General features: G+C 50.3%; 1 protein-coding gene across 1 annotated transcript; it reads left to right on the plus strand.

Annotated features, from left to right (window-relative positions):
- The first annotated feature begins 5,325 nt into the window (after nt 1-5,325).
- On the plus strand, nt 5,326-9,615 carry Tlr9 (toll like receptor 9). The gene is made up of 2 exons (XM_021173346.1): nt 5,326-5,434; nt 6,250-9,615. The coding sequence occupies exons 1-2, from the start codon at nt 5,432-5,434 to the stop codon at nt 9,343-9,345; spliced, it is 3,099 nt and encodes a 1,032-aa protein (XP_021029005.1). The 5' UTR covers nt 5,326-5,431; the 3' UTR covers nt 9,346-9,615.
- Nucleotides 9,616-16,385: the final 6,770 nt, after the last annotated feature.

The following is a 16,385-nucleotide window of genomic DNA, read 5'->3' on the forward strand; positions in this document are numbered from 1 at the left end:
TTCAAATTTCACTCAGACTGCCTATCCAAAGCCGAGTGCTGTGGGCAGTACATAGATTCAGCAGATACCGAACAGCACTGCAGACACGGATGGAAGTTTTTATCCTCAAGAAACGAACATTTCAACAGGAGAGTAAGACAGTATACAACCAAGCAGGAAGGGTGGCTGATATAGAGTGGTAGCTGTTGAAAGATGCTATGCAAATTGAAAACCGGTCGGCCACAGTGCTCAGGAGAGCCAGATCTGGACTGGTCGGCCACAGTGCTCAGGAGAGCCAGATCTGGGCTGGTCGGCCACAGTACTCGGGAGAGCCAGATCTGGGCTGGTTGGCCACAGTGCTCGGGAGAGCCAGATCTGGGCTGGCAGGTTTATTTACTTCTGTCTATATTTCTTTTGAGTCAGGGTTTCCCTATGTAGTCCAGGCAGGCCTTGAACTCTGTTCTCCTACATCATCCTTGATGGAAGGATGGGTGTGGAGCTGAGCTGGGAGGTTCATCAGAGGGTGAGGAAAAGCCCCCACGGAGCGAGGGTGATGTGTGTAAAGGCAGAAGGCAAACTGGATCATGTGGGGGATTGTGACTTTCCTTCTACCGGGAGGCTGCTGACCACTGGCCTCAAGGACAAAGGAAGCAGGAGGAGAGGGAAGGGCTCAGATGTCAGGGATATACTGGGCAGATTGACTTCCAGGATCAGCTTCAGTGAGACAGCTCAGCTTTATTGAGGTGAGCAAGGGTTATATAATCTTGAGGAGTGGGTAGGAATTTTCAGGGTGAATATACATTATTGGCTACAGTGGAGGTACCTCATTTACATAAAGAGGAGTTCCAAGAACCTGCTGGGTGGGTTCTTACTGGAGAGAAGAAATTGAACCTGTAAGCTGGCCACAGGCTACCCGACTTTCCTCAGAGGTTTCTTGGGGTTACAGGTGGGAAGGGTTGATTGGTCATAACACAGTACCTACTTATCATACGGTGGGAAGGGCTGAGGGGTGTTATGTGATGCAGTACTGGAGAGAAGTGGAAGGACAGAGCACACAGAGCCACTGCATGGACAGTGACTAGGGCTCGGGATAGTTATGGAAGGATCTGTGTTGCAGGATATTTGATCACACTGTGAACCCCAAGATTGTGAGGAAAAAAAAAACCAAAAAACAAAACAAAAACCTGTTTCTAGTTGTGGTGTGGCCCAGTCCTTAGCACATTCTTTAATCCCTCTGGCTGAGATTCAGACACACCCTTAGTGCACACCTTTAATCACAAACAATGAAGGTAAAATAGTTTGTAGAAGGAAGCACCTATGTTTGAAAGTGATGTCGAATTGAGTGGCAGACAAAGTGATGAATCAGAGAAAGAGTTGACAGACTAGGATAGGCCCAACTCTCAGAAGAAGAGAGAGGAAAGGGAAGCTGCATAAGACAGAAAGCATCAGAGAGAAAGGGGGAGGCAGTTTTATGGGGAGAATTTTACAGAGACAGAACATTAAAGACAGAACGATCCAGAGAAGGAGCCAGAAGATTAGAACATATTGCCAAAGTTCGTTTAAAGCCAAGCAGAGCATCTCAATCAGAAATTGAGAGAAGCTAGATTGAATGAGCTTGGAGAGGAGTTTGAGCCAGAACAGCTGAGTTGAATCAGCCAGCCAGCACTCAGAAAGAACTATAAGGGGTGAGCTTATTCAGCAGCAAGTCTCAGAGGCTAAAAACATTTTAGGCCCAGACAAAAAGATTATAAAGAGGCTAGAAGCTTCTGGGACTAGACCTAGGTTAGCAGACGGGCAGGCAGTAAAGCCTCTAAGCCAACAATTAATAGAGTAGAATAAAGTTACTTTTATAGATCTGGGCAGAGGAGGGACCCAGAATGAAAGTTTTTGAACAGAGGCTGCTGGAGAGATGACTCAGCAGTTAAAAGCACTGGCTGCTTTCCCAAAAGACCTGGGTTCAATTCCCAGCAACTACATGGCGGCTCACAGCTGTGTGTGCCAGTTGCAGGGGATCTGACATGCTCTTCTGACTGCCTCAGATACTAGGTAAGCAAGAGGTACTTAGACATACATGCAGGCAACACACACGTATGCATACACACATATGTATTTCCATATATTTGTGCACCTATATGGAGAGAGTGTGTCTTAGTTAGGGTTTTACTGCTGTGAACTAACACCATGACCAAGGCAACTCTTATAAGGACAATATTTAATTGGGGCTGACTTACAGGTTCAGAGGTTCAGTCCATCCATAATAATTAAGGCAGGAGCATGGCATCATCTAGGCAGGCATGGTGCAGGCAGAGCTGAGAGTTCTACATCTTCATCTGAAGGCTGCTAGTGGAAGACTGACTTCCAGACAGCTAGGATGAAAGTCTTAAAGCCCATGCCCACAGGGCCATAGCTTCTAATAGTGCCACTCCCTGGGCCAAGCATATACAAACCATCACAGAGAGAGAGAAAGGTTTGAACAAGCCTTTCCAGTGGCTCAATGTGGACAGGCTGCAGGGGACTTGAGCAGGACGGGTGTGTGTGTGTGTGGTGGTGGTGGTGGGGGAGGTCTAGATTAGAGATGATGTCAGCTCAGGCAGCAGGTGGATAGACAGGTTGTGAGCAGTGGGCAGTTTCTAAAGGGACAGAATCAGGGCTTAATGTCTCTCCAGGGTCTCTGGGGCTTTGAGCTTGAAGAACCAGCTCCAGTCACCAGGGCCAAAGGAGAAGGTGACAGCCAAGTAGGTCAGCGTTGGATAGCACTTACCTCCAAGGAAGGCTGAGGAGGCTCCTGGAGGGGTCAAACAGGGAAGTGAACCCCATAAAGAAACAAAACTGAAAACCAGCGGCCATAAAGAAACAAAAATGAAAACCAGCGGCCGGGCATGTGGCACACGCCTTTAATCCCAGCACTCGGGAGGCAGAGGATGGCAGATTTCTGAGTTCGAGGCCAGCCTGGTCTACAAAGTGAGTTCCAGGACAGCCAGGGCTATACAGAGAAACCCTGTCTCGAAAACCAAAAAAAAAAAAAAAAAAATGAAAACCAGGTGCAGATTGACTTTGTTAACCTGGGTCAGACTTTGGAAGCCTTAATAACACGCGGTTTATTCCCAATGGATTTTTTTTTTTTTTTTAAAGATTTTATTTATTTATTATATGTAAGTACACTGTAGCTGTCTTCAGACACTCCAGAAGAGGGCACCAGATCTCGTTACAGATGGTTGTGAGCCACCATGTGGTTGCTGGGAGTTGAACTCCTGACCTTCGGAAGAGCAGTCGGGTGCTCTTACCCACTGAGCCATCTCACCAGCCCCCCAATGGATTTAATCCCAGTATAATTTGGGGGTGAGGGGAAGTTACCTGGTGTCATACTATCCCTGAAGCACAAGGACGAAGAATTACATTGAAACTCAACTCCGGGTAGTGTCATTTTTCCAAGAAAAGATGGGTTCTAGAAATAGGCTACCTGTACTAGCTTATGGGTCTGGCCTGGTCTCAGTCATACAGATAGCACAGAGGTCATTTGGGCTATTAGCCATCCCTAGTCCTGGTTGTGGGAGCTTGGAGGGGTCTCTGGCTGCAACAGTCATTTAGATTCCTCGCTGTTGGTTAACAGATTCCACTAGGCTCCTCCCAAGGACCTAGGCTTGTGCCATCACCTGCCACCCACCAGTTGCAGCGGGTGAAGCAGAGGCACAGCTTATAAAGAGGACTAATTGCTACCTCAGCGTTCCCCCACTGCCCTCCCTTTCTCTGCCTCTACCCCCTTTCCAGGTCCCCATTCCCCTCCTTTCCCCCTTAAATCAGGGGACATGGTTTTTCCTTGGCAGGGGCCTGCCAAGTACTCCCTGACTCCCACCACAATTTATATATTTTGTAACACTGGCCACCTCTGGTCCTGGTTGTAGGAGCTTGTTGTGGTCTGGCCCAACAACACCAGAAGGTTAATCACTTTCTGCCCTCACCTTTCCACACGGAAGAACAGGTTTTTCATCTTTCCCACGAGAAAGACAACCCAGTGTGCTTAACGTTCCTGGTTCCTCTGGCGATCTCTGTAGGCACAAGGACTTCCTGGCTGTGCTTCCAACCGGTGAACCATTCCATCCCCCAGGGAGATAGGGTGGTGTGGCATACACCTTTGATCACAGCACGCAAGAGACAGAGGCAGGCTACAGAATGAGTTCCAGGACAGCCGGGGCTAGAAACTTAGTCTTGAGGAAACAAACAAACAAACAAACAAAAACACCTCAGGATATAAACAACTGAAAAAAAGCTTCAGGAAGTTCCTGAAAGTGACCAGATGCAATTGGTCCTCCCTAAGCTTATATGGACAGTAGAGACTGCTAAGAAGCACACTCAGACAAAGGGAGGTGCACAGAGGAGCTTGAAAGAAGCAGAGACCAGCTGAGCTGCCTGAAAAAGGCTCAGACCAACTGTCTTGCCTGGACAATTCACTGTCCAACTGGGATAGTGTCTCCCACTCTGCATCCCCACTTCCCACAATGCCCCAGGTTGAGCTGTCAATACATTGTGCCATGAACTCTCCGTTTCTAGCTTCTGTGGTATCCATGACCTATGCTTTGGTGATACAGCTGTCTTTGAGTCATCTCTGCTCCTTTTAGTAACCCCTCATCCAAACTTCAACCAGTAACTCCAATAAAATTCATTGGTAAACCAACTTGGACATCAGTGGTACCTCGGTTTTGGTCTGTCATTGGTCTGTCACTTGGGTGAGTACACACTTGCTCACATCTCCCCAGGAACAGTGTCACATGACAGCAAGATCAGCCAGAATCTTGGCTGGACCAGCCACAGCCTACCTCAGAAGCTCCAGCAGCTTGCTGTGCTCTGGGGTCTGGAGTCTGATTGGGCGTTTCGGGAAGTGGAGATGCAGAGGGGGAGATACTATTGCTGGAAGAGATGTGAAGGCTGCCGCAGTAGGAAAGCAGATGTTGGCTCCAGCCTCTGGCTCACAGATGCTCTCCATAGAGTTCTGGGGATAGAGTAGGTGAGAGAGCCACTGTCCCAAGAGCACCCATGAGACAGGCACTGAGGCATGAGAGTGCGGTGACACCCTCCTCACGAGGGTCAGTGCTCTGCCTAGCTCTGGTGCTATTAAAATCTGGTTTCTCATTGACCTTGGGCTGGAGTCTGGGTTTTGGTTCCTTCCCACAGCTCTTGGGGGGGGGGCATATGTGATACCCTCATGGCTGATTGTGGGGTGGGGAGGAGAGTGGAAAGAGGAAGGGGTTGAGGGGGCTATCTGTCTGCCATCTGACTATGCAAATGACGTGTGACTCATTGTACCACCTGCTCTTTCAGGGTAGGGACAAAGTAGCTACTAAGCTGTAGTGAAAGTGTCACTTCCTCAATTCTCTGAGAGACACTGGTGTGGAACATCATTCTCTGCCGCCCAGCTTGTCAGAGGGAGCCTCGGGAGAATCCTCCATCTCCCAACATGGTAGGACCCCAGTTCTTAGCCCCCCTGGGGGGGAGGGGCACCATGGGAAGGGACAGCAATGGAAAGGACTGTCCGCTTTGTGCCCTTGAGACACTCATGGAACCCTAAGGGAACTGGAGCAAAAGCCATCCCCTGAGCAGAGAGTTGAACCTGCTGGGTGGATGGGGAGGCTGAAGCCCCAGACTTCGGTTAATAGTAGCACCTGGCCTGCAGACCTGCCACCCACTGCTCATTCCGAGTCTTCTGCCCCTCTGCAGGTTGAGGGTACTCAAGTCAGACTGGGGAGTCAGATGGGGGCTAGAAAGAGCCAGCAAGTGCCGTCAAAGCCTAGATGGAACCCAACCTATACCTCAGTAGGGGTTCAGTCTTCCCTGCATTTTGGTCAAGGAGAATCCAGGAGGCTAGTGGAGCAAGGCTTCAGGGGGTGGGGGTGGAGGTGGAGGTACAGATCTCAGGCAGCTGCTGTGGTCAGGAGGAAAAAGCTGAGGCCCCAGAGGAGAGGAAGAGAAAGTGGGAGAGCCCCAGTAGGCCTGCTGGAGGCTGTCTTGGCTCTGCTACGGGTTGTGTTCTGAGCAAAAGCTCCAAGTCTGGGGCCTGGATTCCAGCCTAGTCCTGGTTCTGTGTCCTTGCTCTGAGTGGCTGTGCCTAAACCCAAATGGTGGTTCTGAGTAGCTAGAAGGAGGCTGGTTGTTGGGGCAGTGGGGAGACACTTGGAGAGGACTTGAAAGCCCTGAAGAAAGTCCCAGTGTGGAAGAGAGGGTAGAAGAGTGTACAATGACAGTAGACACTTGCTCATTCAGCCCTGGCTCTCACAGGTTCTCCGTCGAAGGACTCTGCACCCCTTGTCTCTCCTGGTACAGGCTGCAGTGCTGGCTGAGGCTCTGGCCCTGGGTACCCTGCCTGCCTTCCTACCCTGTGAGCTGAAGCCTCATGGCCTGGTGGACTGCAATTGGCTGTTCCTGAAGTCTGTGCCCCGTTTCTCTGCAGCAGCATCCTGCTCCAACATCACCAGCCTCTCCTTGATCTCCAACCGTATCCACCACCTGCATAACTCTGACTTTGTCCACCTGTCCAACCTGCGGCAGCTGAACCTCAAGTGGAACTGTCCACCCACTGGCCTTAGCCCCCTGCACTTCTCTTGCCGCATGACCATTGAGCCCAGAACCTTCCTGGCTATGCGTACACTGGAGGAGCTGAACCTGAGCTATAATGGTATCACTACTGTGCCCCGACTGCCCAGCTCCCTGGTGAATCTGAGCCTGAGCCACACCAACATCCTGGTTCTAGATGCTAACAGCCTCGCCGGCCTATACAGACTGCGCGTTCTCTTCATGGACGGGAACTGCTACTACAAGAACCCTTGCACAGGAGCGGTGAAGGTGACCCCAGGCGCCCTCCTGGGCCTGAGCAATCTCACCCATCTGTCTCTGAAGTATAACAACCTTACAAAGGTGCCCCGCCAACTGCCCCCCAGCCTGGAGTACCTCCTGGTGTCCTATAACCTCATTGTCAAGCTGGGGCCTGAAGACCTGGCCAATCTGACCTCCCTTCGAGTACTTGATGTGGGTGGGAATTGCCGTCGCTGCGACCATGCCCCCAATCCCTGTATAGAATGTGGCCAAAAGTCCCTCCACCTGCACCCTGAGACCTTCCATCACCTGAGCCATCTGGAAGGCCTGGTGCTGAAGGACAGCTCTCTCCATACACTGAACTCTTCCTGGTTCCAAGGTCTGGTCAACCTCTCAGTGCTGGACCTAAGCGAGAACTTTCTCTATGAAAGCATCACCCACACCAATGCCTTTCAAAACCTAACTCGCTTGCGCAAGCTCAACCTGTCCTTCAATTACCGCAAGAAGGTATCCTTTGCCCACCTCCACCTGGCAAGTTCCTTCAAGAACCTGGTGTCACTGCAGGAGCTGAACATGAACGGCATCTTCTTCCGCTTGCTCAACAAGTACACACTCAGATGGCTGGCCGATCTGCCCAAGCTCCACACTCTGCATCTTCAAATGAACTTCATCAACCAGGCACAGCTCAGCATCTTTGGTACCTTCCGAGCCCTTCGCTTTGTGGACTTGTCAGACAATCGCATCAGTGGGCCTTCAATGCTGTCAGAAGCCGCCCCTGAAGAGGCAGATGATGCAGAGCAGGAGGAGCTGTTGTCTGCGGATCCTCACCCAGCTCCACTGAGCACCCCTGCTTCTAAGAACTTCATGGACAGGTGTAAGAACTTCAAGTTCACCATGGACCTGTCTCGGAACAACCTGGTGACTATCAAGCCAGAGATGTTTGTCAATCTCTCACACCTCCAGTGTCTAAGCCTGAGCCACAACTCCATTGCACAGGCTGTCAATGGCTCTCAGTTCCTGCCGCTGACAAATCTGCAGGTGCTGGACCTGTCCCATAACAAACTGGACTTGTACCACTGGAAATCGTTCAGTGAGCTACCACAGTTGCAGGCCTTGGACCTGAGCTACAACAGCCAGCCCTTTAGCATGAAGGGTATAGGCCACAATTTCAGTTTTGTGGCCCATCTGTCCATGCTACACAGCCTTAGCCTGGCACACAATGACATTCATACCCGTGTGTCCTCACATCTCGACAGCAACTCAGTGAGGTTTCTTGACTTCAGCGGCAACGGTATGGGCCGCATGTGGGATGAGGGGGGCCTTTATGTCCATTTCTTCCAAGGCCTGAGTGGCCTGCTGCAGCTGGACCTGTCTCAAAATAACCTGCATATCCTCCGGCCCCAGGACCTCGACAACCTCCCCAAGAGCCTGAAGCGGCTGAGCCTCCGAGACAATTACCTATCTTTCTTTAACTGGACCAGTCTGTCCTTCCTGCCCAACCTGGAAGTCCTAGACCTGGCAGGCAACCAGCTAAAGGCCTTGACCAATGGCACCCTGCCTAATGGCACCCTCCTCCAGAAACTGGATGTCAGCAGCAACAGTATCGTCTCTGTGGTCCCAGCCTTCTTCGCTCTGGCGGTTGAGCTGAAAGAGGTCAACCTCAGCCACAACATTCTCAAGACGGTGGATCGCTCCTGGTTTGGGCCCATCGTGATGAACCTGACAGTTCTAGACGTGAGAAGCAACCCTCTGCACTGTGCCTGTGGGGCAGCCTTCGTAGACTTACTGTTGGAGGTGCAGACCAAGGTGCCTGGCCTGGCTAATGGTGTGAAGTGTGGCAGCCCCGGCCAGCTGCAGGGCCGTAGCATCTTCGCGCAGGACCTGCGGCTGTGCCTGGATGAGGCCCTCTCTTGGGACTGCTTTGGCCTTTCACTCTTGGCTGTGGCCGTGGGCATGGTGGTGCCTATACTGCACCATCTCTGCGGCTGGGACGTCTGGTACTGTTTTCATCTGTGCCTGGCATGGCTACCTTTGCTGGCCCGCAGCCGACGCAGCGCCCAAGCTCTCCCCTATGATGCCTTCGTGGTGTTCGATAAGGCACAGAGCGCAGTTGCCGACTGGGTGTATAATGAGCTGCGGGTGCGGCTGGAGGAGCGGCGCGGTCGCCGAGCCCTACGCTTGTGTCTGGAGGACCGAGATTGGCTGCCTGGCCAGACGCTCTTCGAGAACCTCTGGGCTTCCATCTATGGGAGCCGCAAGACTCTGTTTGTGCTGGCCCACACGGACCGGGTCAGTGGCCTCCTACGCACCAGCTTCCTGCTGGCTCAGCAGCGCCTGTTGGAAGACCGCAAGGACGTGGTGGTGTTGGTGATCCTGCGTCCGGATGCCCACCGCTCCCGCTACGTGCGACTGCGCCAGCGTCTCTGCCGCCAGAGTGTGCTCTTCTGGCCCCAGCAGCCCAACGGGCAGGGGGGCTTCTGGGCCCAGCTGAGTACAGCCCTGACTAGGGACAACCGCCACTTCTATAACCAGAACTTCTGCCGGGGACCTACAGCAGAATAGCTCAGAGCAACAGCTGGAAACAGCTGCATCTTCATGCTTGTTTCCCGGGTTGCTCTGCCTGCCTTGCTCTGTCTTACTACACCGCTATTTGGCAAGTGCGCAATATATGCTACCAAGCCACCAGGCCCACAGAGCAAAGGTTGGCTGTAAAGGGTAATTTTCTTCCCATGCATCTATCTTTCAGGAGAGTGAAGATAGACACCAAACCCACACAGAACAGGACTGGAGTTCATTCTCTGCCCCTCCACCCCCCTTTGTCTGTCTCTGTATCCCTCCCTCCCTCCCTCCCTCCCTTCCTCTCATGTTCTCTGAATACCCTGCCCTGCCCTCCCTGAAGGCCTGGGTCAACACCTCTCTATCTTGTAGTGATCTAGGGTATCTGCCTTCTTCACCTACTGACCTGTTTTAAGGGCAGAGAAGATGAAAGGCTAGTTTGTCTTTGACCCTCAGCAAGGTCCTGAGAAAACTCCCAAGCAGGGCAGTGTTCATTCCTAGGTGTGTAGAAAAAGGGGGACGCTTGCAGGCTCTGGTGGCCAAGCCTATGCTGGGCAAAGAAGGCCAGCCCTGATTAGGGTTGGGCTGGTAACAGCAAGGAGCGGAGAGCCAGAGGAGAGTCAAAGGTGTGTTCAACCTTTGTGTGTGTGTGTATGTGTGTGCACAAGTCTGTGTGTGTAATGTGCATGTGTGCATGTGTATTGTTCGTGTGTGTGGTGCATGTATGTGTGTACATATGTATGAAGGTTCATGTACACATATGTGCTCGTGGGGGGCCAGAGGTCAACCTCACATGTTATTCTCATGGTGCTATACATTTTGTTTTTTGAGACTGAGTCTCTGATTAACCCAGAGCTCCCTAATGAGCCTAGGCTGGCTGACCAGAGCACCCCAACAATCCACCTTCTGCAGCTTGCCCGTCCTGGATTACAAAGGCGCGCACCACACCCACCCTTTTCCCGTGGGTTTTAGGAATCAGATTCAGCTTGTCACGCCTGCCTGGCCAGCACTGTACAAACCAAGCTGCTTTCCCAGCCCCGTGTCCACCTTTTGGCATCATGACAAATATTGTCACCTACATGACATAGTTCACATTTGACATCTGTGTAATGGGTTAAAAGCAAAAATAAAATCACACCAAAAAAACTAACCAAAAAAAAAAAAATGTCAATGTATAGCTTTGTGTTGGACCTGGGATACATCAGTCAGGGGGCCACAGATTGAACACACCTATTAAGATGAATTCATAACCTGTCCCTTCCCATTTCCACCTAGAGGACATGCTGAGTCACTCTGTTCAGATATCAAAAGACACCTAAGTAAACTGCTATCTAGCTGCAGAGGGCCGAGGCCCGTTCCATGCACTTATCTCTAAGACCTGCTTAAACTCAGCCTGAGACCCACTTACTTTTTTCTGCCTGCTGGGATTAAAGATATGGCACTACCATTCCAGATTTTGTTTTTAAATTTTTAAGTTGCATTTATTTTGTAAGTATGTATGGGGAGGGCGTGTCCAAGTGCCAGGACTGGATTGTGGCAGTCATAGGACAAAGGAGTCAGTTCTTTCAGCATTCCAGGTGCAGAGATTGAACTCAGCTGGAGAGGAAGATAAGTTCCAGGAAAGGAGTTTCTCTGTTTCCTGAACCTCAACCATTGTGCAGAAGTTAGAATGGTGCAGGTCCGGAACCTAATTATAATTTATCTTAGGCTGCGGTTAGTCCTCTAAGTAGTCATCCCTTGGCTACTTATCTAACTGACCAGATAAATCACTTAACAAAAACCGTTTCCAACCAACGAAAAGCCAATGTTATCCTGTAGCATCCGACATGAATAGCTGAGACATACCTGCCCCCTTACTTTGCTCGAACCCACCAACTTACTGTGTATTTGAAAGGTGTATTTGAAAGGTGCCTGGACTTGTATTGTTTTTTTTGTTTTTTTGTTTTTTTTGTTTTTTTTTTTCTTTTCAAGACAGGGTTTCACACACAATATAGCTCTGGCTGCCCTGGATCTCACTGTGTAGACCAGGCTGACCTCCAACTCACAGAGATCCCCCTGCCTCTGGGATTAAAGGCATGTGCCATCACTCCATGGTTTTGTTTTTGTTTTGTTTTGTTTTGTTTTTTTCGAGAGAGGGTTTCTCTGTGTAGCCCTGACTGTCCTGGAATTCACTCTGTAGACCAGGCTGGCCTCGAACTCAGAAATCTATCTGCCTCTGCCTCCCAAGTGCTGGGATCAAAGGTGTGCGCCACCACTGCCTGGCCTCCACGATTCTACTTGTGTTTTTTTTTTTTTTTTTTGTTCTATTACTACCAAAAAAAAAATTCATCAAATTGTTACCACATTGGAACACTCGGAGTTTGAAGTAATCTAATCTGTGTTCCTGGAACATGGTCACTTGGATTTGGCTGCAGAATAAACTACCTTTTATTCTTCTTCATGTCAAGACTTGTGTTTCTGTGTCAACAGAGGCAAGGGCTTTAACTGGATGGGTCTTGTAACTGGCCCCTAAGCCATTTTTATTATGTTTGTCTGTTTCTTTATTGTGGGGCCTTTACCACTGAGCTGTCCCGTTGCATGTGTTATTCCCCCCTCTTTTCTTCTTTCTCTCTTTCTTTCTTTCTTCCTTTCTTTCTTTCTATCTTCCTGTATTTTTCAGACAGGAACTCACTTCGTAGCCTTGGCTGATCTGGAACTTGCTACCTAGACCAACATGGCCTCTAAACTCAGATCACCCTGCCTTTGCCTTCTGAGTACTGGGATTAAAGGTGTAGACCACCACTCCCAGTTCTGGGTTTCTTTCTTTCTTTCTTTTTTTTTTTTTTTTTTTTTTTTTTTCTGTACAGCACAGACTTCAGAATGCAGCCGCTGTCAGTGGACAAGGTCTGTATTCAACAAGTATATTGAACTTGTGGGTAGTTTTGTGCTTGGAGCCTTCAGGAACCTGATCCCAAGACCACTGTCTTCAACACCACCACACCAAATCCAGCCTTTGAGAAGCAGAGAAGAGGGCTGGAGAGATGCCTCAGCAGTTAAGAGCACTAACTGCTCTTCCAAAGGTCCTGAGTTCAAACCCCAGCAATCACATGGTGGCTCACAACCACCCATAATGAGATAATGCCCTCTTCTGGTGTGTCTGAAGACAGCTGCAGTGTACTTATGTATAATAGTGAATGAATTTTTGGGTCTGAGCGAGCGGGGCCTGAGCAAGCAGAGGTTCTGAGTTTAATTCCCAGCAACCAGATAGCTCATAACCATCTGTACAGCTAAAGGGAACTCATATACATAAAAATAAATAAATCTAAAAAGAGAAGAAGAAGAAGAAGAAGAAGAAGAAGAAGAAGAAGAAGAAGAAGAAGAAGAAGAAGAAGAAGAAGAAGAAGAAGAAGAAGCCCATAGCATTGGGGTCTGGAGGCCTGAACCAGTTAGGCTGGCTTAGGCCAGTGGGAGTGGAGTGTGGGGTGGGGAGATGGGTGAGAGTGTTCGAGCTAGCCACAAACAAACTGCTGATTTTGCAAGCTGCCCTGTCCCCTACCCCCACCCCCGCCCCCATCACTGTACCTTCAGGGTATAGCCATGAAGGAAGTATAGTCCTCTTCCTCTTTTACTGGTGTGTGTGTGTGTTGCTATTGTCTGAACTCTTGCCACTGTATCTTCTTTCTGACTCAAGTACAGGGGCTTCTGCCATGATGCCCCTCTCATCTACTTAAGTAAAAGATAGTACGGTCCCTGACTTTTGAAGTCCTAGGCAGGCTCTAACCTGGGTGGCCTGGAGAAAACATGGCATGAAACAAAACTAGAGTCTGCAGCCCGAGAGCCTGGGAAAGTCCCCGCTGAGGGACTCTGAGATTGTTTCAACCACAGCCAGAAACAGAAGCAGGAAGCTCGCTCCAGTGTCGGGCTTGTCTCTCCCAAAACAGCAAGGCTGTTCTCTGGCAGTTCCAAGATCAGTGTGTGTCCATCTCACATGTAGCTCTAAATGGTCTGTGTGTGTGTGCGCATGTGAGGGGACACCTGTGGGTGCGTGTGGAGGCTAGAGGGCATCCCAGGTGTCATGCTCAGGGACGCTGTCCACCTCCGTTGAGTCAAGGCCTCTTCCTGGCCGAAAGCTCACTAATTAAGCTAGACTAGCTAACCAAGGAGTCCCCGGGATTCTGTGATTTGTGCCTCCACAGCACTGGGATTATGGGAATGCACCGTCGTCATACATGACATTTTTGAAGAGGGATGGGGGCCAATTCGGGTCCTCATGCTTGCAAGACATTTATTTTTACTGAGCTACGCCCCCTGCTGGTCTACTAAGGTTTTAACAACTCAGCCTTTCTCTTGGCACTTTGTGTCCTGAACATCTAAACATTCTTGAAAATGAACCTTATGGCTTCCTACAGTTCCACACTAGCCTGGCTTAGAAATGCTCTCAATTGTCATGTTTTTAAACATCTCCATGTCTCATCTGATACCTGCAGATCCTTCCATCCTGTGTTCTCAGAACCCCAAGAAACAAGGAGGGGGAAATGCACCTACAGACTGTGCTCACCCATCTCATGTGCACTCCCGTCTCATGTGCACTCCCATCTCATGTGCACTCCCGTCTCATGTGCTCACCTGTCTCATGTGCACTCCCGTCTCATGGAGGAACAGTGGGTCTGCCCAAGCATTCAGACAGTGCCCCCACCAGAGGCAAACAATCCCACTTGAAGGAAAGGCGGTGGAGGGTGTTCTAGGCGTGGGAACGGGAGGCACAATGGACAGCTCTGGAAGCTGGAGGAAAGAGGCAGAGCTGGGAAAGCCGGTCAGGAAGGGACCATGATGTGGTTCTGGGGTGATGTGATTTTCGTTTGGGTAGGATGCCTTTATCTGATGGGACCATGATGCTGCCATGCGCCACAGTACTGTGAAGCAAAGGGACATGACCAGCAGGCCCAGCCTCAGCGTTTAAGCCTGCCCAATTAGGACATGCAGTTGTCCCACCTACAGCTGTGAGATGGACCTCACGGTTGGGATTCTCACCTCCTGCCCCCTGGCCTTTCCTCAGGGCACCTATTCTGCCTAAGGGATTTGGATGCCCTTGGGATCCTCTTCCAATCAGTACATGTTTTATCAGCATCCACTGAATCCTGGGCTCTGTGCTGGACTTGGAGGGGGCAGGATGGAAAAGATGAGGCACCTACCGTCAAAGCCATGTTACAACAGGGAGGAAGCAGCCTCGGGTGGGGAGACCAGGGCACTGGGGTGGGGGTGGGTAAGGGAGGTAGAGAAAAGCTTGGAGGTGTCAGGTTGCAGCCATCTGCTGGCCAGAGAGCATCATGGCTGGAAGTGTTGACTCTTGTGGGGGGGCTCATGGGACTCTCATCCCAAGTATCCAGCCACCCCTCCCAACCTGTTGTATGTAATTCTCCCTAATTGCGTGTGGCTTGGGGGTATCTAAGAAGGGCTAAAGGAGAAGGGGAGGGGACTCCATCTTCACAGGTCTAGGGGACCTATCATTCTAGCTGGGTGTCAACTTCCCAGTGTGCCTGTGTTGTCACTCACACTCGTGGCCATAAACCCTCACCCATTGCTCTGTAAGGAAGCCTAATGACCTGTTTCCCTGGCTTGTCATGGGGACTATAGGATGAGAGGTTGGATGTTTATACATTTTTCTAAGGGAAGGAATTTTGGCAACAGAGTGGGTGGCTGGGTTAGCATGCCTGGGGAGGTCTCCTTAGGAAAAACTTTTTTTTTTTTTTTTTTTTTTTTTTTTTTTTTTTAAACTAATTTTAAAAGTACAACAGATAAATACAAAGTAAGTATGTGTAAAATTGGTTATATGTTATAGAGGTTTTGTTTGTTTGTTTGTTTTGCTTTATTTTGGCTTGCATTTTTTTTTTTTTTTTTTGGAGACAGAGTTTCTCTACATAGTCCTGGCTGTCCTGGAACTCACAGAGATCTGCCTGCCTCGGCATGGAAACTTGTCTTGACTCAATACTATGATCCAGAGCAGGAGGTTGAGGCAGAGGACTAGTACAGAGAACTCAGGCAGACATGAAGGCCAACTACAAAGCAGAGCGAACACGCAAGGGTGGAATGACCAATGGGCGAGTTTGCCAGGAGCCCAGTCTGTTGGCATGAGGAGTCTAGGATGCAGCGCATTTACAACACCCAAGAGGTTTCTATATGAAACGTGGTTCTCGCTTTTTTCTTTTTTGAGACAGGCTTTGTCTATACTAGGAAGCACTCTGCCAACCAGGCTTCATCGGTAGCCACCGTCTGTGGTTTTGTAAGACCACTCACACTGCTGTTGGGGTGGCGGCAAAGGCAGGTGAGGGCAGTGGTGGCCTGGCCTGAAAGGCTTTGCTGCTATTTATGTAAGAGAGCACAGGGCTGACTCCCGACGAGAAGCTGGAGAGCCTGAGCCAGTGACCAGCCAGGGAGGACCTGGTGCAGAATGAGGCTGGCGGGGCAGGCTGCTCTCTACACGGTGTAGACTGGGAGGCCTCAGGGAGTGTGAAGTGGAGCACTGAGTGGAGCAGGACCACTGACATTCACAGAAGCACCCAGCTCAAGAGGAACACTCCTGGGAGCAGTGATTGGCACAGCTTAGACTGGGATGGGAAAGCTGTAAAAAGTCCAAGGCCCACCACTCAAATGCCACCGAAGGGTCTAAGGAGAAGCAGCAGAGCCAGTGGCTGGGTTTGGCAAGACAGGTAAAATGTGCCAAGCCAAAAGCAACCTCCCCAGGGAACAGGGCTGACAGGTTGATCGGCCAGGGCTGTGCAAAGGCAGGACTGAGACAACTGCAGCTGTGAGGGGTCTAGCCTGGGTAGCAGCAGGACCAAGATGCAGCTGTGAGGGGTCTAGCCTGGGTAACAGCAGGACAGAGACAGCTGCAGCTGTGAAGGGTCTAGCCTGGGTGGCAGCTTGGCTATTGCTCAGATAGGTGATGCCTGCTACAGGCCTGTGGGAGAAACAGTCAGCAGAGGGGGAAAACTCATGACAAGATGAGGGGTGTTTTTAGATTGTATAAAAAGAGCAAGACCCAAATACAAGTGCAGAGGGTGGAGGAG

Source organism: Mus caroli, chromosome 9 (assembly GCF_900094665.2).
Source record: "Mus caroli chromosome 9, CAROLI_EIJ_v1.1, whole genome shotgun sequence".
In the NCBI taxonomy this organism is placed as follows: domain Eukaryota; kingdom Metazoa; phylum Chordata; class Mammalia; order Rodentia; family Muridae; genus Mus; species Mus caroli.